This window comes from Octopus bimaculoides, chromosome 2 (genome assembly GCF_001194135.2).
Source record: "Octopus bimaculoides isolate UCB-OBI-ISO-001 chromosome 2, ASM119413v2, whole genome shotgun sequence".
NCBI lineage: Eukaryota > Metazoa > Mollusca > Cephalopoda > Octopoda > Octopodidae > Octopus > Octopus bimaculoides.
The window spans coordinates 77,016,353-77,042,453 of NC_068982.1; the positions used below are offsets into that span (position 1 = coordinate 77,016,353).

Below are 26,101 nucleotides of genomic sequence, written 5' to 3' on the forward strand. Positions count from 1 at the left end.
TTTTTTTTTGTTGCTCTAAACCAGTGGTTCTCAACTAAGGGCCCCAGAAAAAATTTTGCTGTAGATAGATGTATGCAAGAAACGGTTAGGTTTCAACCTCCACAAGTTAATGTGAGGAAAAGATATGAATTTTGAAAGACCCTTCTACACGACTAGGTTTTAATCATCGAATGTCTGCGGGTCCACCAGAATAAAATAGTAATCAAAGGGATCCATAGATAAAAAATGATTGAGAACCCTTGCTTTAAACGAATCCATCAAAACCGTTCATTAGGTAAATTACTCCTTTAAATGAAATAGGTATATAAATTTATCATGTAAACGTCCGACACTGGAGTCACAACAATGTAGAATTTTTTTTTCTTTCTTGAGTTCAAGGACTCATAAAACCGGTTAGCCGGTTTCCATGACCGAGTTCGCAACATTAGCTCTGAACTGGACGCCGGTCCGTTACATGGTTCAAAGCCAGCTATTTTGAGTGGAAAAGATTAAGTCATTTACATCAACTCCAGTACTTTAGTACTCTTTTATCGATCCCGAAGGGATGAAAGGAAAAGCTGAGCTCGGCAAGATTTGAAAAAGCTGCCGAGTATAGAAATGGCAGTTATTACATTTTATTTTGATGTGTTTTCCTTCTCTATATAAACCACTGCCTCTAAAACGAAAAACGGATGTAATACTAAAAAATTTCAGTCCAAACCTTCAAAGAACTTGAGAACATCTGAGGCTGTGGCAGCCCATGGAAGACCACGGAGTCGCACAACACATCCCTCGTCGTCATTATGTTGATCTTGCGACTGTTGCATGGTGACAGCAAATTTACGAGAAATCTGGAAAGTGACTTCAAAAGACCTTGCTCAGCTCCCTAGAAATAAATATTTGTACTAAGTGATTAACTGGAGCAATTAATAAAATCAAGTTAAATTACAAGTTACAACATGAAAAAAAAAATACAAGTATGAACACGCTTTAGTTACGTTTATTACACGGAAGCAAAAAATATAAATAGTTGCCCTAATTTGAATTAAAATCAAGTTACGAAAAAAGAAAGTTTTCTGAAATGCCGATATATAAGAAAAGAAATAAAAATATAAAGTGAAGTAGAGCGTTCTAGTAAAAAGAAATGTCTAATGCTTTGAGTGTATATGTATGTATGTGTATGTATATATATATATATATATATATATATATATATACACACACACATAAACCAATCCTTTGTATTTCCTCCTCTTACGACATTGCGATAAGTATCAGAGGAGGACGCCTGACTTAACAAAAGAATAGTGAAATGAGGACAACTATGAGTTACTTTGTATAACGAAGCTTTTACTAAAATATAATAGTCAACACAAGAATAAACTACGTAGATTTTTTTTTAATACAAATAGAAGTAAAAAAGAAAACAATTGAATGTGGGCTTTGTTGAAAGCTGCCGCTCGCCATGATGGGGGGGGGGCAAATATAAAGCCTCACCGGTATTTTTTAACAAAAACAATATACATTCAATAATTTTCAAACTAATAAAATAATATACGGGAATAAATATTTAAGGTATTCGTTTGAAGGCAAATAGCATGATGGTGCCAATTTTTTTAATGCTAAATGGTTTCAAATTGAAAGCTATGTTGGTTGAACAAGAAACGTGTAAAAGTGAAGTATTTTCTCAATATGGAGTTGATAACCTTTCTCTTCTTTTAACTCTTTTGTACTTTCAGTTCAAAATACCACTCAGAAACAAATTAAATAGAAATAATATTTTCGCAAATAAAAAATGTTCATTAGTACATATATTTAGACATTAAAAACGAAAGCTGTTGAGTGTTTTCTGAGGGAGAGGAATTGTTACGAAACATTTGTTAGAGACGAGTCAATGGCTGAAACAGTTTTTCCCGCCCAGACGGACTTCATTCGATATTTCAAGGAGAATTATGTTGTGATATCACTTAACGATAGAAACAGAATATCTTACAATAAAATATCGACTAACAAAATGCACATAAAAATATGCGAACAAATTTAAGATAAATAACGTAAAAATTAAAACAAAGAAGCGGAATTTTTTTTTTTTGTTCCTTGTCCGGCAAGACAAAAGATGGCACGTGCAGCCGATACGTGATACAAGATAAAACTACATTTTCCTTAAGATAATAACTTAAATTTAGAGCTAAATCGTAATTAATATTCCTCTTCACTCTTTATAAATTAAACAACTAAAACTGTACTATATAATCATACATACAAACACCAAAACAGTTTCTTCCGCCTCCAAACCTGCGACTTACCTTTTAGTTGACCTGCTAAAGATGGCGGAGAAAAATTTTCGTTTCGTTATATACTAAAGGCTCATGGGAAATAATCTCAAGTCAAAATTCTTTTTATACATTTATATTAATAACATTTTTAATTCCTTAGAAATTAATTATTTTTATTAACAGAAAATTATTTCTATGATTAAATAAACTTATTCAATTTTTTTAAAAAGTTTTTTTTTAATGCTTCTGTTAGTAGAACGTAGCCATATTGCCTGTTACCGCGTTTCATGGAATAGTCTTTGTCATCGGCTGTTATCGTAAACATCTACATCGGGCTTTAATTAAACTGACCATTTTTTAATTGGAAAGATCTTATTTTTTCACTCTGTATGCTTCTTTCTGGATGAACAATGAGTTTTCTCTTGTAAGTATAACTCCATTCGTATCCGGTTTTTTCAGCCAATGTTTATAATAGATCTTTCGTCATACAAACAATCTTATCTTATTTCGTTACAGCTAAAACAACGAAGCACATTACAAAGTGAAACTCTTTGAATTAAAATGTACTTTCACGAAATTTTTGCAAATTAACCAATGTCTCACCATGCCATTTCTTACTGGATGTCATTGAATGATTAGTTTATGAAAGTTTCTTTTTTGGTTGAGTGAGCTATCGATTTCTATCGATCATCAAACGTCATTTGGTTTTGACGTAGATTTTATTTTACAGTATCCTGTGTTATCATTTCCACCCTCTCGTCGCAATAATTTTAGAATTTCTTTATAAAAATCTTTCCTTTTTAATTAATCCTCGATTGGAAAAAAACTTTTTAACTTCATTCCCCGGCTTCAATGTTTGGACTTTTCAGTATCTGCCATTGTCACCTAAACAATGATTATTCCATCTCAACATCTTCAGGAAATACACAAGAATTATTCTTATTACTATCGTTGTTACTCATGTTTTGTTTAACTAAAGTCTTAAAAAGTTTATATATCAGGTGTAATTAATGTAACGTTATATTACCATTTATTTGCCTTATATTGCGATCTCTTAAAGTGTTTAGTAAAAACTGTTATTGCATTTATCAATGAATGAAACCTTAGTGAAGTTGTTGTAGAAACTTCAAATATGAAGTGAATAATAATCAGTGATATTTTATTTTGTATCCTAAAGTTCATTGCAAGTTAACCATATAAAAGAAAAAGTTTACTTTTGTTTCCTTCATAATACTAGAGCTAGTCAAATTGCTTTCACTCTAAATAGAAGATAATATAATGAAGAATTGCTAAGTATATTGTGTATGTATAGATATGCCTGTATACATTTGGTTTTAAGGAACTATGGGATGGTTACAATACTAGGCTGCCATCCTGAAAGTTGGTGGCATGATGTATTTGGGGGTCCTGGTGAATTCTTCAAACGACACGCTTCTCCACCTCTCTTTCAAAACAATTTGGAACTAATTACTGTTGTCGGACTTACAAGAAAACAATTCTTTCTAAAGAATCGTGTTAAAAAAAATTAGGCACTGTCATGGTATTAGCTGTCAGAAGCGAAAGTAGAAAAATCTAAACAAGGAATGTTACTGCTGGTTTGAGTTGAAATCTGTTTCTTTGGCTACTGACTGGCCGGAGCTATCTATCTATCTGTCTGTCTGTCTGTCTATCTCTCTATCACTCGTCCACCTTCGTTTGTTTCCGTAGAATTTATCAAATTAGAAAAAAAACACTTTTTGGCTACTTCCATCATGCTAGCTCCACACGAGGGGCATATTTTGGGGGTATTTAAAAGTCCATGTCTCTTAAGCCAATTAATACTATTTTCTGTTGTAGCGGTGGCGATGGCAATATCGCGGTGATTAATTCCAACTTTGGATTACGCGTGGTGGTGGTCATTGGCGGTGCTGATTGGTGTATGTGATTTGTTTTTAAAAACAATAATGAATAATGCAAAAATATATTTATTTATAAAGTTTAAACTGAACTTCATTTGTTTAAATTCTACGAGAGAGAGACAGAGACAGACAGATAGCTCCGGCCAGTCAGTAGCCAATGAAACAGATTTCAACTCAAACCAGCAGTAACATTCCTTGTTTGGATTTTTCTACTTGCATTTCTGACAGCTAATACCATGACAGTGCCAAAAATTAATTTCAATAAAACTTTATCTAAAGGGTTAATTAAAAGACAAAATGCAATTTTTTTGTATTACAAGTGGATATTGGACATATCTATGTACCTGTGTTGTGGTCTCGCCTGGGGTTGTCAACTTCTTAAATGTCTGGCTTTGAACTATTTCAAACAATCCTTTATTGCCTTTGAGTTAACGAGATACAGACACCCTCTCTGCATAAGTCGCAGGAATTAGCAGCCAAACCTTCAAATCACATGCTTGCCAACCTCTCAAAGTTCCAATGGTTCGTATTTAACTGGTTTCTTTCAGCTGTTTAGAGAATAACACTTTTGATACCCTGAAAGATTAAGCAGGAAAAGTTACTGTAATCCTCACAAAACTTTAATTCATTAAATGTCTCTCACTTTACTACCTGCCACCCACCCCCATTTCGCTTGACTCCATGTTAACCTTAAGCAAGTAACAACATAGCTTCTGTCTTTTTCATAAATCAGCCTATATTGAATATTTAGAAAGAAATTATTGTGCCAAGATATCACACCATATTTAAAGTGGGTCAGTTTATTGCTTGTTGGGGAAAGTTAACCATTCAAGCAGTTGACATTACTTTGGAGACATTCAGAATATTCCAACGTTAATTGAAACAAAAATTGAGCTTTATTTTGAAATGTTAAACTTTGAAATATGGTAATGCTACGAATGTCTATTAACTCTAAGTAACCAATAGCATGCTCAGTGGAATAGTAAAGTCTTGAATTTTCTTTTGCTTTTAGCCATTGTGCCAAAGCCATTCTGGTGCAGTTCCTTCAATGGTTTTAGTCAGTAATATTGTTGTCAGTACTAAACTTCAATCTGGTACTTATTCTATTGAATTGCTAAGTTGTTCATTTTGACACAATACTGGGTTTACACTGGTTAACACAAAAAGGGAACACACACATACTGGAGATATGCAAGGGGATGGAATGAGGGGAACAGAAACTGGAAAAGTCAGTAGCACCAGCAGAGAGCTTCAAATGCAGTCGCTGCATACAAGTCTGATGCAAATTCTCCAGGCACCGATCCATGGCCTCTTGAGACCAGATGCTTGTTTACACACCCGCACACATACGTCTGTTCTGGTCATGCTTTACCTGTTTTCATGTCTTCACCTAAAATCATTACACTCTCTCTTTCTGCTACTCTCCGTTGTAGAGGCCTCTTTAGGCCCTTTAGTCATGCAAGGTGACATCACTCAAGCTACTACCATAGAGTAAAGTACCCAGTACACTGTAAAGCCATGCTGTGTACTCTTTAGGAGGCTAGGAAGGGTATCCAGTTGGAGATATCATGCCAAATCAAGCATTGCATCAAGATACATCCCCCAACTCATCAGACTGTCTTTGTTCTTGCATGGAGAGCAGACATTAAATGAGACAAATGCTATATAATATACATGAGTCTTCTGCACTGTTTCCATCTTCCTAATTCCACTGAACAAAATATTGGTCATCTAGAGGCTAGAGTAGAAGACATTAGCCCAAGGTGCTGCACAGCAGAATCAAACTCTGAACCATGTGCCTGCAAAGCAAACATTTTAACAAGGCTTTGCCTGTGAAAACCGCATGTTATATTTCTAGTTATTCCTCTCCTGTGTGTGGTGGCCTTTAGAACCTGAGTAATATACTGTTGCTACGAGAAATATGAACTGCAAATAATATCAAGCAATTGAAACAACAAGTAATGTTTCTTTGAAATAATTGTTATTCAATCATAAAGTTATTGGTTTTTAATCCTCATGGTATCATGTTCAAATATGATTTTAAATTGAGAAATACCTGTTTCATGTTTTAAACCTCTTTCACACACATCCCTAACACATTTTTGAACTTCCTTTTGGTGAACATCTATGAAGAGAAGTTTCCCTATAAAATTGTCGTTAGAACTTCTGTGGTTTTTATATATATTCTTGTTTCAGTCATTTCACTGTGGCCATGCTGGAGCACCACTTTTAGTCGAGCAAATCGATCCCAGGACTTGTTCTTTGTAAGCCTAGTACTTATTCTATTGGGATCTTCGCTGAACCACTAAGTTACAGGGATGTAAACACACCAGCATCAGTTGACAAGCAATAGTGGATACACATACACACACGACTAGCTTCTTTCGGTTTCCGCCTACCAAATCCACCGCAAGGCTTTGGTCAGCCAAGGCTATATAGTAGAAGACACGTACCCAAGGTACCACACAGTGGGACTGAACCTGGAACCATGTGATTGGTAAGAAGTTACTTACCACACAGCCACATATATATATTCTATTTTATTTCTATTCTTTTACTTGTCATTTGACTGCGGCCATGCTGGAGCACCACCTTTAGTCGAGCAAATCGACCCAAGACTTATTCTTTGGAAGCCTAGTACTTATTCTATCGGTCTGTTTTGCCAAACCGCTAAGTTACAGGGACGTAAACACACGACCGTCGGTTGTCAAGCAATGTTGGGAGGGACAAATACACACACACACACACACACACACACACACACACACACACACACACACACACACACACACACACACACATATATGACGGGCTTCTTTCAGTTTCCGCCTACCAAATCCACTCACAAGACTTTGGTTTTCTTCAAGAAGTCAAATTTCTCGAGCTAATTATTTTCCAATTAAGTAAAAAAAAAAACTGTATAATTGTTGTTCCTAACTGTTCTACATACCTTGTCTTGGATCTTGGTAGTTAGTTCTCATTTACATATGAAATCACTTGATTGCAGTAAATACAAAGATACTTGATTGTAAAGACGATCATTTTACACCATGAAAACAAATTGCGATAATTATAATGACAGTGCTGTAAAGACTGTGTAAGCTTTTTGTCTTTGTTAAACACTGCAGTAAAGAGAGATTCTTCAACAACCATTGTAGAGATTTAACAACTCCATCCCTGCAATATATTAATCTCCATCTGTAAAATCCCATAGCCAACACACTGACTGATCTTATCTGCCACTCTAAATATGTCTTTATAAGCTATGGATAGGTTTTTCATTCTTGAATGAAATGGAGTGAAGAAACTCTCTTCAAATTAATTCACATTTGAATCTCATTCAGTCCTTTACATATAATTTTTATAATCAATGAAGATAAAGTAAATGTATGTATTTAGAAAGTGTCTGAAAACTATTGGTGATGGTAATTTCTACAGGTCAACAATTTCAAAGTATTTAGATGCTAAAGTTACTGACTTTTAGATAAAACTGCTATGGGGTATAAATTTTTCAGTAACAGTTTAAGGTGACATCATCATTCTCATGCCCACTTTTCATACTTGCATGGATCAAACAGTTTATTGAAGCAGTTTTCTATTGCCTGTTACCCTTGTCACCAACCCTTCTTTGTTTCCAAGCAAAGTAGATATTTCACCATGGACAGACATTTTATATAGACTATTGGAAATGAATGACACCACCTGTATGATGGTGACACTTGTCTACAACAATCACTCTGTCATGGCAAAGTGACAAACCTGCACATATGTACATACAGTGGCCTTCTTTTCAGTTTCTGTCTACCAAATTCACTTGCAAGACTTTGATTGTCCCCAAGACAGAAGACACTTGTTTAAAGTACTGCACAATGGAACTGAACCTAAACCATATGGTTGTGAAGCAAACATTTTACCCACACAGTCACACCTATAAATTATAATTTAATTGCACTAAGTACACTGCTACTAAAGTCAATTGAATTTTTACATTTCAGTTAAAATAGAAAACAAGGCCTATCATTTGGTTAATGTAATCAGTTTTAGCATAACATTATTAAGGCAAATTGATAGATTACCTCACTGCATTTGTTCTAGTAGTCTGAGTTCAAATAGTGCCAGAGTCAACTTTGCCTTTCTTTTGGGCTTGATAAAAATACCAGTCCTATTCTGCTGTCAATTACTTTTTTCTAGATGAACTTGGTTGTGATCAGAGCTAGAAAGGGATGGGCTCTACCACATCTAAAAATACCTAACATATACTATTAGAAGTTAAGGGTACGAGGTAAGCCTTGGTCTGTTGGTAACAGTACGAAGGGTTAAGTTTGGAAGACTGACTTAATTTCACTTGGCAAAGAATAGAATGGTTGTATGTTTATATTTGAAAATGTGAATATGTGTTCAATAGTTATGGCACCAAAGTTGGACAACAGTACTTTAAATGATTTGGTATATATGCACTATTAAGCTTAGAGATAAGCTGGAATTAGATTAAACTATCTTTTTAGCTAACAATTTTCAGAATTTGGATAAAGTATAAACATTTGATTTGCATACAAAAATATTGAGCCATAGTATTATCATCATGATTTAATGTCTGCATTCTATGCTGACATAGGTTGAATTGTTCAACAGGATTCGATGGGCCAGAGGACTGCATTGAGCTCTAATTGTCTACTTTTAGTATGGTTTCTGCAGCTGGATGCCTTTCCTAATGCCAATCATTTTACAAAATGTACTGAGTGCTTTTCATGGTACCAGCACTAGTGAGGTCATTAAGTAACTTAGAAGATAAGACTCCTTGGCAAAGTGGTGGGTGCATGAGTAATGAAGAAACATTTTGGTAATATAAAAAGGATTAAAACTAAATACTGTTCATTTACACATTTTAGCATCCACTTTTTCATGTTGGTCAGTTTATTAAGGCAGATTTCTATGGTTGAATGTCCTTCCTGCCACCAACCTTCACCAGTTTCCAAGTAAGGTACCTATTCACATGTTTTCAAAGAATATTGGAGACACACTGCTTGTATGATGGTGACACTTATTTACAACTATCATGCAGTATCAAAACAAAATTAAAATATACATACTTGCATCCATACATAATAGATGGCTGATTCCCATAGCATAAAAATGACTGAGATCAGAACATTCCACCTGAATGGGATGCTAGTTTGTCACAAGATTGCTCTAGTCCACTTAGCTGTAAATGAGTAATGTGAAGTGAAGTGTTTTGCTCAAGAACACAATACACTACCCAGTCTAGGAATCAAAACCACAACCTTGCAATTGTGAGTGTAACACTGTAACCACTAGGCCATATATCTTCACTTGTGTATAGAATGTCTGAAATACATGGTGGGAGAATGGCAAGAGCTGAAATATCTTTGATCATGGGTCAGCTTGATCAGAACTGACCTGGGTCTAAATAACTTTATTAATAATGCCTTTCTATTTATAACCTACAATAATAATGTTTAACTTTGATAATAGCAATAACATTAATGTGTCAATAATCCTAATCTAGTTTTTTTGTTGTTTTTTTTTATAAGAAAATTTTCCTTTAAAAATAATTTTATTACTCTTTCTTCAAATTGGCCCTTTAAATATGTCTGCTTCTATATGTTTTCATCTCATTCCTAAGGGTAAAAATATTTCCTCATTATAGGAGTTATTTCCTTTGATATTTTGCATTAAATATATTAAGTTTCAGAATTTGTAATTTCATTGATCAACATAGAAAAATAGAAAGTTCCAGAAAGTATAATTCTTGTGAAGATTTAAGAAGTCAACCATTTAAAGGATGATAAATTGAACGACAGTATTTTTTATTCATTCCATTTATGGAATGAAATTATTTTTTTTCTTTTTATAGTACTGGTGTAGTTGTGTGGTTAACAAGTTTGCTTTCCAACCACATTGTTTTGAGTTCAGTACTCCTGCAAGGCATCTTGGGCAAAAGTTAGGTAATATTTCCCTGTATGTGGCCATAGGAAAATATTACCCAACATGGAGACAGTTAGGGGCATCTGGGCATAGAAAATCTGTCTCAAACTCTGTCCAAACCATGCAAGTATGTAAAAAGTGGATGTATTAAAACAATGGTGATTTCTGATTTATAAGGTAAGTTACATGAACTGTGTAGATAAAATGCTTTTGCAACTTTTGAACAGTGATGTTTTTTTCCCAGTATCAGCTTGTATAAGTAGACAATAAGATAGTAAAGCACCAACTACATTATCAAGTGAACCTAAGCACAATATGCTTATTTACTGAGAAAATATTTATTCATCACCATCATTTAACATCCATGTTCCATGCTGGCATAGGTTGGGTAATTTGACATAACCAACGGGTCCATTGTCTACAGCTAGAAGCCCTTAATACCACTTTACAGTATGCACTGGGTGCCTTTTTTCATACCACCAGCACTAGTAAGATTGTGATTCAGCTTATAAGACTATGACCCCTGGGGTGGTGGCTTTATGCAAAAAGATGTGGGGACCAGAGCAGAACAGGTTTCTTGCTGTAGACAAGCTACATGACTTCTCACATTTTAGAATGATTGGGTAGAGCTGGAACAAAAGATAAAATGGTAATGAGATGTTTGGGTGGACCCTCAAGGTACAAGGTGAATGGAAATGAGTGGGACAAAAAAAAACCCAGAGTATGTGGATGGATATTGTGAAGAGGATATAATTTGTTGGATATTATAAACCATTTAGGATAGTGTGATTTTTATATATAGTGAAAGTAATCACAGGCTGTCTCTTTTAAGTTAACCAACACAGATCTCTCCCATTCTTCCAATTGTAAACACTGACTTTGTCATTTAGCCAGGAATCTTGATTTATATTTATATATAGTTGCTCCTAAAAAGTAGAATTTTGTATTATCACATTTAATATATTATAATGATATTTATTGGAAATCATGACTGGTCATGTCAGTGGTATTCTGGACAGCAAGAACTGAAAGATCGTGTCCCCTCACTGCTATTGTACAGTGTCTAGGCTGAAAGTCTGAACTCATAATGGGCCAGTCCAAGTAATATCCCGAGTTTTCTTTGGAGTATAAGACATGCATATGGGTCAGGGGTACAAACCAGCCCCAGTGCCGAATTTCGTTTCTTAAAGTTTGGTACTTATTCTGTCTATCCCTTTTGTCAAACTGTTAAATTGTGGGGATTTAAACAAATCAATGCTGGTTGCTGGGACACAAGCACACACACACACACATATGCAGCAAGCTTCTTCAGTTTCCATTTCCCAAATTCACTCAGAAGGCATTGGCTGTCTGGTTGCAAAACAAGCTTGTCAATTGTTCTGCCATTCTTGCACCTGTGTGTGTGTGTGTTATATAAAATTTTCACAGAAAATTTTAATGCTATGACAGTAACTTGACTGCATTTGCTGCAGATCAGACAAATATCATACTAATTTATAAAGACATATTTGTATTCTAAGTTGGTGGGGGAGGGGAGTTTGTAACAAAGAACTTCATACAGACCCCAATCCTTTTAGAATTTATGAAGTAAATTTTGTTTTAAATATTTCTGTCTACTATTCAGAGCTGATAATGTCCATGGTAAGTTATTCTCAATAACAGCACTTGATCCAAAACCAAAAAAATAGTAATGTTCTTGTTAGCAATCTTGCATGAAGCAAGCAGATATTTGGTTCAATTCCTGTAACAGATCATTGTATGTTTATATATATTAATTTAGTTTTACTATATGTTAATTGGTCTTGTTTGTATAGAATATCAGCTATTGATAGGCTGGACTATTATAATCTAACAGATCTCCTTTCTCTTTCTAGTTAATTCATTTGGCTGTTATGTCTATAATGGTAAATCAGGCCTATTCCATGATCAGTCGCAATGCTAAAAGACATATTCATGACTTGTAAGGGCTTGGTCTGGAACCTTTGCACAGCAGCCTGCAACACTCAGAGCTGATCATTGTGGCGTCTTTCAAAGCACCTTATTCCAACATTGCACTTTGAATAAAACTCTGAGTGAGGGCTCACTTTTCACAGTTGTCAATGGAAATGTGACATGCTAATTGGATTTGAGGAGGTTCTTATACCTTTTATGTTGACCTCTTTGTAAATATCATCTGTTTGGCTAACTCACCATAAAAGAGAGCATTTAGTATTCAACTGTCTTCCATTCAAACAATGTATCCTGCTCATTGGAGCTAACTCTTGATGGAATGAGTTTCAGTCTCTTCAGTTCTGCACTGCTGAAGTGCAGTTGTACCATGAATCTCTAAGAAAAGCTGCAGATTTTTGTAGAGGAAACTTAGGTGGAACTGCTCTTGTATTTTCACGTGTTAAATTGCCCCACATCTAGGTGTCTCTCTACCATATAAAAGTGTGATTAGGACACTAGTTTGTTATACACTATTCTTCATTCATGCTTAGGCAAATTCCATGATCTAACTGGAATCTGTATTAGTCTTCCAAAAGCAACAGCTTCCATATTTTCACTGATTTTATTGTCTGTTCAAGTGAAAGCCTGTTCTCCCACCTTCTTCCAAAAACAGAACTTCTAGACAACTTCTATTTCTTCAGATTTCTTTATGATTGGGTTATGTGACAGTTGGACTGTTTTGGCCTAGAACATGGTTTTTGACTTCATAGTTGATCTTACAAAGTCATTTACAGTATTCTTTAAATCTTTGTGGGAGTAGCCCATTAATACACTGTCATCGATGTAAAGGAACTCCTATCTTTTCATTCTTGTTCCTTTCACCCACCCATTCTAGATCTTTTATTTTCTCAGCTATGAAGCCCTGAGGGAATGAGCTCATCATAGTGGAACTCTTTAATTTTATGGAGTATAATACAACTCCACTAATGTTGGTGCCACTATAAAATTCTCAGAGCACTAAGTGGATAGAAGTGATTCAAAAGTGTAGAAAAGTAGAGAGAGAGAGTATGAACATGGTGATGGAAATACTGACAGAAAGACATTGAAAGCATATTGTGCTACAATGAAATGCACATGGTACAATTTGTAAAGTGGTTGATGTTTGGAAGGGTTTCTACCCAACAAACTATGCCAAAATGGTTTCCTCACCCATCCAGGAAAACAACCAAACGAGCTTTCACATACCATGATAATGGTTATGTTGGTGATTCTAGAAGAGAATGCAGGAAATAGCTTAGGATAACTACTATAGTTTTCCTTGTAACAAGGGAAACTATGGCAGAGAAACTTGTTAGTAGCCATAGAAACCATTCTAGTGGTGCAATCTGTCAAGAACTAATTCCTGTCAATGCAGCTGTTTCCCCTGTGTTGAATATTTGATTATAGATGATAGCTAAACCACTCACTATACTACTTACCAACAATAACAGGTGAGGTGTGACGTAGCAACAGCTGGACTTGGAGAACAATCATTGAACAATTGGTCTTTTTCACTTCTAATCTACTTTCTGTTTTAGAGGGTGGTTTTAAAAGAAACTTACTGGTTTACTCTTCCATGAATTATTTATTTCAGTTGGCCTCTGATAGATGCTTTATAGTATTTAGTTGATTACATGATTTTAATTTTAAATATTATTAAGGTTTAACTGCCTTTCATCCCTTTACAGTTCAAGTTGTAGCCCATACCATCTCCATTTGAGTGAGATTTTATATCTAGTTAAAAACGAGAATCATTCTCAGATTTTGATCAGTCTTAACCACCAATGTTTTATATTTCCAGTTTCTAGTCACTTGTTACATATGTTCACTTCATTATTCATTCTCAATTGTTTGAACAAGCCAGATGCATTTTTGTCTGACATTTATATCACATATGTCCTCATTGTAGAAAGAGCATTTCATATCTAAATCTCTACTACTTTAACAAAAGTATTAGCTACATCTTTAGATTTAAAATAAAAGACATGAACATGGCTGTATGGGTGCAGGCATGACTGTTAAGCTTAAGAATTTACTTCACAACCATGTGGTTTCAGGTTCAGTCTTGCTGCTTGGAACCCCAGGCCAGCCAAAGACTTATGAATAGATTGGTAAATGGAAACTGAAAGACGTGTGTCTGTGTCTGTGTGTGTGTGTGAGAGAGAGAGAGAGACTCTTTGTCTCTCCTTGTGACAGTGTGTGATAATTGTTCAAACATGCAAGCACTATCATTCATTTCCAATCTTTAATAAAAACATGTAATATCATGGGAAATGTTACTTTATTTGAAACAGGAAGGGCATTCACCCATAGAAAATTTGCATCAACAAATTCTATTTGACCTGTGTAAGCAAGAAAAAGTGGACATTAAAATGGTGATTATGGTGAGTGATTGCCAGTGGAAGAGCATTCAGTTGACATTTACAAAAAGTTATTGATCAAAGATAATCTTAAAGAAATAAGACTGTTATAGTATGATTATAACAGAAATGTGATTTTTACAGCTCTCTAAGATTCCATATTATATTACTATAGCAAGATGTGCTTGAGGACTAAACTTATCAAAGCTTTATTAAAATGAGAATTTAAGTTTAACCTTTTTGATATTAATGTACTTCCCCTGATATAAACTTCCTATTTTAAAGTGATCTAAATTAAAAACTTTCAACATTCATGTTAATTTATATTCCAAAAACCTTTTTAATATTGACAAAGTAATTTAAACTAAATTGATTATTATTTTCACATAATAAAAGGGTTAAGTTTAAAAGACTGGTTTGATGCTTAAATTACAAATTTTAAAATGTTGATCTTATAAGTAGTTTAAGAAACTGAGAATTTGTATTTCATGTACATTTAGATTGGCTGTCAATGATAAGAGATCAGGCTATTTTCATAATACTCATTAATTATCTGTATAACTGTCAGAAACTCAACTAGCAATTAAGATAAAATAAATAGTTGGCATTTAGAGGTATTTTTCTTATGTTGATCTTGACAGTTTTGTTTTTTTGTTCTTTTTTTCTCCCTATTTGAAAAATTATTTCAGATTTCCAACTACCTTGACATCAGATAAAATAGTTTTAAAATTTTAGTTTCCTTCCTTGTTTAAATATATATAGTTAAAATACAGAATATGTTTGTATGGTTGTGTGGTTAAGAAGCCCGTTTCACAAGCACTTAGTTTGGGGTTCAGTTCCAAACTAAGACCTGGGCCAACCAATGCCTTGCATATGAATTCAAGAGACAGAAAGTGTATGGAGGTTTGTGGTTTGTTTGTATCCTTATAACTTAGTGGTTTTGGGAAAGAAACCAATAAAATAATTACTATAGTTTTAAAAAGATATAAGTACTGGGTTGATTTGTTTTTAGTTGGTGCCTAAGCATGGCCACAGTCTAATGACCAAAGCGAAAGCTAAAAATAGCATAGAATATTGAGTTCAAAACACTAAAGCATTTTGGGAAATTACTGTTTTTGGTTTCCTTGTCAACAAAGGGATTCCTTTCTGATATAAAAAAAAAAATGGGCTTTACACTACTTTTAACATGATAGACAGAGTATGGTTAAATGTTAAAAAAGGTTGGCATCACAACTATATGGTTCTGGGTTCAATCCCACTGCATGGCATCTTGTGCAAATGTCATTTTCTATAGCCACAGGTTAACCCAGACTTTGTGAGTGAAATTGGCTTGATGTAAATTGTATAGAAGCTCATTGGGCAGATTATACATTATCTTTAAATGCCCATATTCCATGCAGTTATTGGATATATGGTCTGACAGGATCTGATGCTTCTAAGAACTAACTACACAGTGTGTGAGGTACTTTTTCATGGTACCAGCTTGCAAGATTACAGTCCCCCTTGACTGGGTGAGACTACTGAAGAGAGGGAAGCAATTTTATGCAAGGAGTTAAGAGGCTGGAACAGAATAGGTTTCTTACTGCAGAGGAGCAATATGACTACTCATATCATAAAAGAGAAGGTGGGAGTAATGGGCATGGTGCTGGAGAGAGAGAGAAAATGGTAATGTTGATGTGTGAATGGACCCTCAAGGTACAAGATTAATAGAATGCTGTGTGGCACAGTCTTGTTGTGCACTGTATCATGCTGATTCTACTTGACAGTTACATTAAGGCTATACTTGTTCAGTCATTTACATATTACTTCAGGAGCACATAATTCATTTAATCAAAAACTGAATCCTCATTGAATGACAGAGATCCGCCATCAAAAATGTGATCTATATGACAATTATATGTACAGTTAGTAAAGGGAGGAAAGACTATATATAATGCATGAGATGAGCTTTGGGAATCAGTTGAGAAAGTGCCAGCATGAATAAGTATGGGTTTCTGAAAGAAAAACATTGAAATTGTTGTGAAGTTAGTTCAAGGAAGTAATTAGGGCAGACCTTATACAGATGTTAGAAATTAAGACCCTTGGTAAGATGCTCTCTTGTAAATCTATTCTGCCCCTGTCGTAATGGAAAAGCAAGGGTTAATTTATCAGAAAGATAATTATTGATGCTAGCATGAAGTAGTAGTTGTAGACATTCAAAAATTTGCATAATTGATGGCACTGCAAGATGGACCACCTCAGACCAATCACTTAACTACAAAATATTGCTTGCCATAAAATTCCTACAGCAAATGTAATAACCACTCTCTCAATGTAACCAGCTAGTCACTTTGTATTGATATTTGTGAAGTCCTTCATTAATTAATTAATTTTCTGCACCAGTTTTAGCAGTATTAGCTAACTGATGTGGCGACAAGTTGCTTTCTTGGAATTCTTTTATTTACTTGAATTATCACTGACCTTAATTCTAAATTACCAACAAAAAAGATAAATTATTACTTGTGATGTCTCTGCCATCAATTATCTTTCTTGTGCAATATTGCAATATTAAATATGACACAAATATTTAAGCTGCTAACATTTCTCTGCTGCCATTAAATTTCATTACCATTCAGACAGATACCCATAACCTTTGGTAATGTGATTTATCTACTTGAACTCTTAATTACTAACAGAAGGTGCTTTAAATTTAAATAACATAGATGATGCAGGCATGGTTGTGTGGTTGAGAAGCTTGCTTCCCAGCCATGTGGTCTCAAGCTCCCACTAAAGGGTATCTTGGACAGATGTCCTCTACTGTAACCCCAGGCCTTAACCAAAGCCTAATGAGTAGATTTGGTGGACAGCAACTGAAAGAAGTGCATGTGTGTTTCTGTGTACCCTTGTCTTGACATTGCAAGAGGGTTGTTGTGAATGAGCATCACTGTCATACAAGTGATGTCTATTTCCTTGCTTAGAAACAGGTGAGAGCATTTGAAAGTAATTAAGTTCTACCTTGTTAACCTACTTCCATTTAAAATTCTCAGAGGGTGGAAAAAGAAACACATTTTAAACTACTCTATCCAGAGTTTTGTATATACTTTTGTGTAAATTGTCCTTAAAGAAATAAGATAAGTGGTTGCATTTAGTTCTTGTGTATAAATGCAAACCCTAGAATTCTAGGCTTAAAAATCTGTAGGGATGCATTTATTATACACAAATAAGTATGGTATTTAAACTTGAAGACTAGTGCACCTCAAAGATCCAGGAAAGTTCCAAGCTTAGCAAACATGGAGAAATATATTTCAGATCCAACTAACTCCTGCTAGTAAGGCAATGGATGTTAAAACGATTATGAGGTTTCCAAATACAAGGTCAATTTAATATTTTGAATCTCTTTGCCAACTTTGTAATATTTTAGGGTGTCTTTTGATTTCAAAGTTTTCTACAATGACCAAATATGTTTTGATATGCTCATTTTGGTAGATGTTGCCTTCTTAGATTTGTGAAATCATTACAGCTATTGTTTAACTTGAACATCAGCAGGAAATATATATTGACAGGTGAGAAATTCCAGAGTGTTGGTATCTTATAATGGAAAGATTGGGAGGCTTAACTGGTAAAATAGTTGTATACCACCTTCACTCAATCTATCTTTTCTCATTCTAACTAGTTCAGATTGCACATCAGTGGGCTACAGAATGCCCTGGAGTTTAAGTTATGTATTTGCTTGCATGTTTTTCTTTTTTATTTTTGTCATACCTAGAACATCCATTATAGAGATTGTTTCTGTCTTCAAGTCACCCTAAAGAAGTCAAAATAGAATCACTTATGCTTAGCAAAGAACTTACTATAGGAAAAAATAGATATGAGGGATAACTGGTTAGCAACCTAGAAGAGGTGATTAGCAAAGGCATCGTGACCAATGTGCTTGCAGCAAGAACAGCACTTCACCATTTCTTCAAGATGAAGCACAAAGGCTGTATTGTCAAAGCTAAGGCCCAAGTGGTGGAGACGCAACATGGCAACAAAACCATAATCAAGATCCAAGCAGATGCATGCAGCACTTCAGGTGGCTGTTTGATGAAGGTGATGAGTCAACAACAATAACAAATATTAGTTCATGCCTGGATAGCCTGCTGCAGCTCTCAGCTGCAGATGCAAGGCTCTGTAAAAGCCAATAACAGCCACTCAAATATGGGAGGTGATGAGCAGTTGCATAAGTTGCAAATTTGCCCAGTTTGGATGGTCTACCTTATGAATTCTACAAATGCATTGAGATTTGTTTAGTGGCTTTTTAGCTGACATCTACTGTAAGTAACAGCAGAATGGGAGAATTCCTAGTGCTGTTAGCCAGGGTGTGATAGCACTGCTGAGGAAGGACACCAACAAAGGGAACAGGCAAGAAAATTTGCAGCCCATAACTATGCTAAACACAGTTTAAGATTTTGGCCATGGTGTTAGTGAAAAGGTTGGCGCTTGTCATTGGTAGTCTAGTTGAGGAAGCGCAAACCTCTGTGATTCCAAACAAGTCTGTCAACGACAACCTCCACCTTATGCAATACATCAGAGAACTGGGATGGAGCTGACTACAGAAGGGTTCTGGTCAATTTGGATCAATGAAAAGTATTCGATATGGTCGACCATCATTACTTGGAAGCTGTCCTGAAATCGGCTGGGTTCAAACTGGTTTTCAGAGGTTGGGTCACTGCATTGCACAGCAGTACCTGCTTTGGTCAAAGTAAACAGTCACCAACTGGAACCATTTCACATCACACTCTCAGTCTGTCAGTCACCTCTTCTGTATATGCTGGCTCTCAAGCTACTATCACAGATGTTGGAACAATTGAGGTGCATCCCTTTTGAACTGGGACACATGAGAGCAGTGTCAGCATATGCAGATGATGTCACTATCATGGTGTCGGACACCTCCAAAGTGGAGATGGTTAGCACCATTCTAAAGGAATAGGAAGTAGTGGCAGGGGCCAAAGTCAGTACCAAGTCAGTAGGCTTGCAACTGGGCACCTGGAGAAGCAGGCTGATGCCGTTGAACACTGGACTGATGAGCCAGTTAAACTACTTGTCTGGTTCAAGAACTGGAGTGAGGTGATAAACAGGATGGTCTTAAACAGAAATGGGCTGAGAAGTTGTTCCTGAAAGGTTGGGTAGAGATGGTGACTGCCTACATTACCTCCAATATTATTTATCACTTGACCATCATGCCTGTCCCCAGCTATTTGATCAGGTACAAACATCTGTTATTTATTTTCTTGTGGAAAGGTTGCATTCTAATGGTCAATCTGCTACTAGCACCCTCTGCATAGCAGCTTAGGCATGCTGTGGCTTCTGATGTGCAGACACATGCTGTCATTATTAAACTAGTATCTGGAACATAAATTATGAAATATTGAAGGAAGGTTTTAATTTAGAACACTTTAAAACAGATGGAAGGTTTTAATTTAGCAGTTTGTATCAAAAAACCAAGGGCAGTCTCAGGTGGATTGCTATCTAAAATGTTAAGAAATGATATATCTTCATTAATAAATTTCTTTTGATGTGAAACATCACTTAGAAAGATGAAAATCTAACAGAAGATGGGTGAGAGAGAGAGATAAATAAAAACGTGGGAATCCCTATGATACTAAAAGCAGTAAAATTGAACATTGAGGAATAGAAAACTTCTAAAATAGTATTACAAGGTCCAGTACACATTTTATGTAGAGTCCACTCTAAAATTTCAATGTATAAAACATTAATGCAATAGAAGGAAAAGAAATTAATAATAATGATTTCTTTTATTTGCCACTGGAGTGGGGGGCAATACAAAGACAGACATAAAGTATGGGGGGGTTACATAATAATGAAATTATATATATAAAAATGTTGAAAGTACACACAGTATACAATGAGACAAGGAAGGGAAGTATACATAGTAATCAACAGACATATGGTCCTCCTGATACAATAGGGCCTCTAGGGACAATCAAGGGCATCTGGCCATAAAAAATCTGCCTCAGTCAATTGTCCAACCCATGCAAGCATAGAAGAGTGAATGTTAAGCTGATGATGATGGCAATACTGATACAAGGTGAGATTTCAAACTAACTCCAAAATTGCTATATTAATTATTCATACACTTTATATTGTAAACTAATACTACTACTTTCATTATCATAACAAAGGTAATGTCAAATTGACCAGACATACCTGTCTTGCAATTGGCAACATAGACAACTGTTAAAATACCTAATGAACTATAGGTTCAAATGTTAGTGACGTCTGGAGATTAAGTTCTACTTGTGACTAATGTAATGGATGAGATTTACTTTTTGAATAGGCTTGCTGCTATAAATAATTGCCAACAAATCTAAGAGAAAACTGTATATTAAGTACTAACTGCTATTTTTTTGCCAAAATAGCTGTTTATAAGAAAAAAAATATGCCATGGTTTAGGAGCATGTCTTGGAATTATTTTATCCTAGCAAATATGAAACGTCTTATAATTTTTCATGATAAAATATGATATATGTTACATTCCAAACCAGCTACTTGTGACTGGTATCAGCCAAGAAGGATAGTTCTATCAGCTCACTCACTCAAACTTTTTTTTTTTTTTAGTGGATCTCGAAGCAGATGATAAAGCTATAGATAATAGCATGTAAATATTAATTTTAAAAAACCCTTTTGGATACAAAATGTTGGGCAGCAAGACACCTAAAGAACTATTACAATAATACTATAGTTCTTATGAATGTATATTCCACTCAGTGATACTATAAACCATTAGAGCATGAAAGACATGTATGAGCCATTCAAAACATACAAAAACTGTTAACTTCACTTAAACATTATTTGGTGTCAACTGCAGTAGAAGCATATCAGTGACCAGGTTGCAATTGATGTGATGAAAATTATGATGCCATATAATATATTTTTAACCTTTTAACTGGAATATTATATTTCATGATTATTCCAGTAATGATGTTAAATGGTTTCAAACATGACTTTCCTCAACAAAAGAAACATTGGTATATAAAACTGCTTTCCGTTGTTAAGGGTATGCCATACATGATAGACAATTGATCAAAATAAGGTGTACCTACAGGTATTGAAATTGTATCTTTATGTATCTTCCATCTTACCACATACCAGTTTGAGCTTGTTAAATGTTTCATGTTAATTGTGCCAAGTAACATGAATTTCTTGTGGAAATTTTACCCAGCAATTATTGATAGTCTGCATCTGAACTAAAACATTTGGGTTCAATTTTATTGAAGACTGTTTAACTTTGAATTATTCTTGACAATTTCTGCTGCTTGTGTCTTTTAAGTTTTATTACTATTTACATATTCCATCACCATTTAAATCAAAACTTGCATTTCATTCTTATAAAGATTACTGTAGGTAATTTTGGTCAATATCTGTTAAAATGAGATGTCAGTTTTATTTTCATTTTTGTGTAATTTAGACGACAGTTTATTCATCACGTATGCATGCACACACACACACACGTACAATGGGCTTCTTTAGTTTCCATCTATTAAATCCACTCTCAAAGCTTTGGTCAGCCCAGTGCCTTAGAAGGAGACACTTAACCAAAGTGTCACACAGGGGACTAAACCCAAAAACCATGTAGACAGGAAGCAAACTTTTTAACCACACAGCCAGACCTGTACCTATTTTTGAAAGAATATTTCAAAATAAAAGTGGTTTCACAGTATCCAGCCTAAACTCAATAAATATAACCTGTACCTTACATTACAAGAATATTCCCTGCTGAGTTAGATTAATTTTCTTTGAGACAAGTTTAATCATGTGGGATTGAAGAGTAAAACCATATTTTTGACATCAAGACTGTAGCACTGAAATTTGTTTCATCTTTGTGCAAAGAGTATTTATATTAATATTTTTATGACAAATAACCTAAGCATAAAGAAGTGGGAAAAAATGTATAGAGGATTTACATTTTTCCCCATGGACCTCATTGGTTCATGTGGGGGAAAAGGGAGTTTGCATGTGATCACGACCCATTAGAAATAGCAGTTTAATCCATCATAATCACACTTTACTATCATTAACCTTTTTGTTACTATATTTCTAATGTACTACACAACCATTGTTTCAATTAATTTAGAAAACAGTGAAGAATTTAGTGAAATAGTTATTAAGCTGATGTTTGAAGTTAACATATTTTGATGGAAAATTTTATTATAAACAGAAAGCTTATGTCATAGAACCAGGGTATCAAAATAATTTTTTTAAAATATATAGGATACAACATATATTATAATGTAGTATTAGATGCCCTTTGATTTATAATAAACAACATGTATATAAGGTGTAGGCATGCCTCTGTGGTTAACAAATTTGCTCTGCAACCACATGGTTTCAAGTTCAATCCCACTGTCTTCTATTATAACTCTGGGTAGACCATTGCTTTGTGAGCATATTTTATGAATGGAAATTTATATAAATCTCTTGTATGCAAATGTATATGAAAATTGATATTTTGCTTGTTGCTGTTTGAGCAAAGTAATGCTGATGTCTGTACTTACAAAATCCTTTAAATGAAAACCAAGTGAGGGTTAACAAGAGAAAGTGCATCTGACTGTAAAAATGCTGACTTAAAATCAATTCTTGCCCAAGCCACATTAGATGGGAAAACAAACATTATGCAAAAGATATATTTTTACTACTCATACCTTGAATTTTTCCATGTAGTTCTATTTAAAACAGACATTGCTAACTGGATAATGGATAATAAGAAGCAAAGAAAGGATGAATTGGGCATAAGAGTTGACAATGTACATGCTTTTTGTTTTTGTTTTTTTATATAGTCTGGTGGATGAAGCTGAACCCTTGACCCATGCAGGCCATCCAAACTAGTGACATAAATGCTGTTAATGTTCTGTTTGAAATGTTGCAAGTCAACATCTGCAGGAAAGACATGAATGGTGGGGAGATTCCAGAGGGCTGATGTTAAAAGGATGAGGGCTTAAACATAGTGGTTAGATGGCAGCAGCAGAGACAAGGGGGTCTGAGCACCTTTGTGGAAGAGAACAGAGGTTTTTATAGTTGCAATAGAAAGATTGGAAAAGGAAAGAGTATGTCTGTGGATTAGAGGCTAGAGTGCGTCTGTTAGTGGTTCTTTTCTGAGTGCAGTCTGGGATGTCTGTATGTATAGAAAAACACCATCTTAGATGTGGGTGCAGTACTTCATTGTTGGCCTCACTTGAGCCTTGTAAAGGATCAACAACTGTTGAGGACTGAAACATCTTCTGGCCCTGAAGAAAAGACTTGGTCTTTGGGATGCAGTTTTGTGTTATGGATATGCTTCTACCAAAAGAAATCCTTGATGATGGCAAGACCTAGCCTTTGGAGTAACTTGAGGGTTCTAGCTGAGTGCCACACATGTTAGCAGGTTATTTGTCATCATCATTTGACATTGGTTTTCCATGCTGGAATGGGTTGAACAGTTCAACAGAAACTGGTGTGCCAGAGAAGTGCATGAACCTCCAACATCTGCTTTAGCATGGCTTCTACATTTAGATGTCCTTCCTAATAACAACCACTTTACAGAGTGCACTGAGTGTTTTTTTTACATGGCTTCTGCACGTATGTGTGTGTGTGTGTGTGTATATATATATACGCACAAATACAAAAGCCAGTCAGCTGAAGGCAGTATGATGATGATGTCCTGAAGTGTCTAGATAGCTATCTATTTTGGGAGTAATTTGAGTTTGTTCATTTGAACTGTTCATCTGAGATTATTTGCCAAAATCTAAGTGGTGGCTATGGTAATTAAATAGGATTTGCTTAATAGTCAACACAAAAGTCTTTTGTTTGGTATTGATTTTTTTTTCCAGATTAATTAATTTTTGTTTACCTGTTGAGGCTAATATTAATTGGTTTTGGTCTTAAGGCACCTAAAGAATTAATTATTGAGAAACAAATATTCACATTGTTACCCTGCTTCCCCTTGCAAATTTAGTGTCTTGACCAACCTGGGAAATTTCATTCCAGCTATAGCTGAAAGAGTTACTATATTTTTTTTTTCTCCACACTCCAAGCTCTGGTCTACAAGCATTTTCTCTCTCTCTCTCCTGCTCCTACTCTAATGGGTTCTATGCTAATCATTACGGCAGTACTTCCTTCTCACAATGTTAGCCCTCTAGAATTCTATCCCTGCTTATATTTCTCTGCCAGCATTGACTTGCCAAGGTTCAAGGGGAACATCAATCCTTTAGTTAATATATTTCTGTTAAAAACATTCCCTTTGTTTCAATTAATTCAGAATTAATAAAGTAAGATTGTGTTTAAAGCATAAATTGCCATGAAATTTTAATGGAAATTTAAACTTTAAACGGGATATTTGTATCATAGAACAAGAGGCAGAATTAGGCAAGTTGAAAAGGATTAATTGCATTAAATGTCACCAGTCTGGGTGCACAACCCCTTCCTCCATATGCAGGAAGTCAAAAAAAAAAATTGAATCCTCAGGAAATCTGGTTTGGACATTGAAGCCTTTCCCAATGTCTTGAAGTATATCAACAAGAAATTAGAATATAGTCTGATATTTATCTTTTATTTTATGCTTGTTTCAGTCATTGGACTGCAACCCTGATAGGTTGTCACCTTGAAGGGTTTAGTTGAACAAATTGACCCCAGTCACTTTTGCAAAACCCCTAAGTTATGAAGATGTAAACAAACTAACATCAGTTGTCAAGCAGTGGTGGGAGATGCACATGTACGTGATGAGCTTCTTTGTTTTCTTCTACCAAATCCTCACATCCTTTTGAGTAAAAGACACTTGCCCATGGTACCACACATTGGGATTGAACCTAGAACCATATAGTTGGGAAGCAAACTTCTTACCACACATCCACACCTGTCCCTAATTTGCACAAAAATGGAAATATATCTTTATAGTTGTTTTGCTTCTTTGTGTATCCATTAGATGCCAATATAGGCAAGGGTGTGGCTGTATGGTAAGAAGTTTACTTCCCAACCTTATTGTTTTTGAATTCAGTCCCACTGCATGGTACCTTGAACAAGTGTCTTCTACTATAGCCCCAAACTAACAAAATCCTTGTGAGCATATTTGCTAGATGGAAACTGAAATGAGCCTTGTGTGTGTGTGTGTGTGCGTGTGTGTGTGTGCATGTGCTCTTACATGGATGTTTGTATGAGCTGGTGTCTCTTTGTTTTAACATCATCTGGTTTTTATAAATGAGTGTCACTGGCATAAAAGTGGTATCCTTAGTTTTGAAACATCTGTTAAAACCTGACCAACCATGGAAAAAATATTACTTTACTTGGAAACAGGTGGGGAGGTTGGTGACAGGAAGGATATCCAGCTGTAGAAAATCTGCCTCAAGAAATTCCATGCAAGTAGAGAAAAGTAAATGTTAAAGCTATGATGATGCATCCATTGGAAGCAATTTTATTGAGTTTCCAGCCAATAATATCATAAATTAGAACTGTGAGTCACATACATCAGTTAATTGTTCAAGGAAGGAGATAAGAGAACACTAAATAATTATTAGAGAAAGAGACAACACTTGAGTAGAGTTAGGAATTAATTATATTTGGGTTTAAACAGCATGTCATGAAACCTATACGGTATTAGCTGTGCAACTACAAATCTCTCTCTCTCTCTCTCTCTCTCTCTCTCTCTCTCTCTCTCTCTCTCTCT

General features: G+C 35.1%; 2 protein-coding genes across 5 annotated transcripts in view; one reads left to right on the forward strand and one right to left on the reverse strand.

Annotated features, from left to right (window-relative positions):
* LOC106869689 (heterogeneous nuclear ribonucleoprotein H3) overlaps positions 1-2,388 on the reverse strand; it is a 7,050-nt gene extending 4,662 nt beyond the window's left edge. The window contains exons 1-2 of one of the 2 annotated variants that reach the window (XM_014915521.2): positions 2,286-2,388; positions 701-865 (exon numbers count right to left, since the gene is read on the reverse strand). In XM_014915521.2, coding sequence (XP_014771007.1) covers positions 701-806 — 106 coding nt within the window. In that variant the 5' untranslated portion in view covers positions 807-865; positions 2,286-2,388. The other variant, XM_014915522.2, reaches the window with a different exon arrangement.
* A 109-nt stretch (positions 2,389-2,497) lies between these two features.
* The window catches only part of LOC106869691 (MOB kinase activator 1B), a 76,373-nt gene continuing 52,769 nt past the window's right edge, over positions 2,498-26,101 (forward strand). The window contains exon 1 of one of the 3 annotated variants that reach the window (XM_014915526.2): positions 2,498-2,679. In XM_014915526.2, coding sequence (XP_014771012.1) covers positions 2,666-2,679 — 14 coding nt within the window. In that variant the 5' untranslated portion in view covers positions 2,498-2,665. The remainder of the gene's footprint in view (positions 2,680-26,101) is intronic. The other 2 variants (XM_014915528.2, XM_014915523.2) reach the window with 2 other exon arrangements.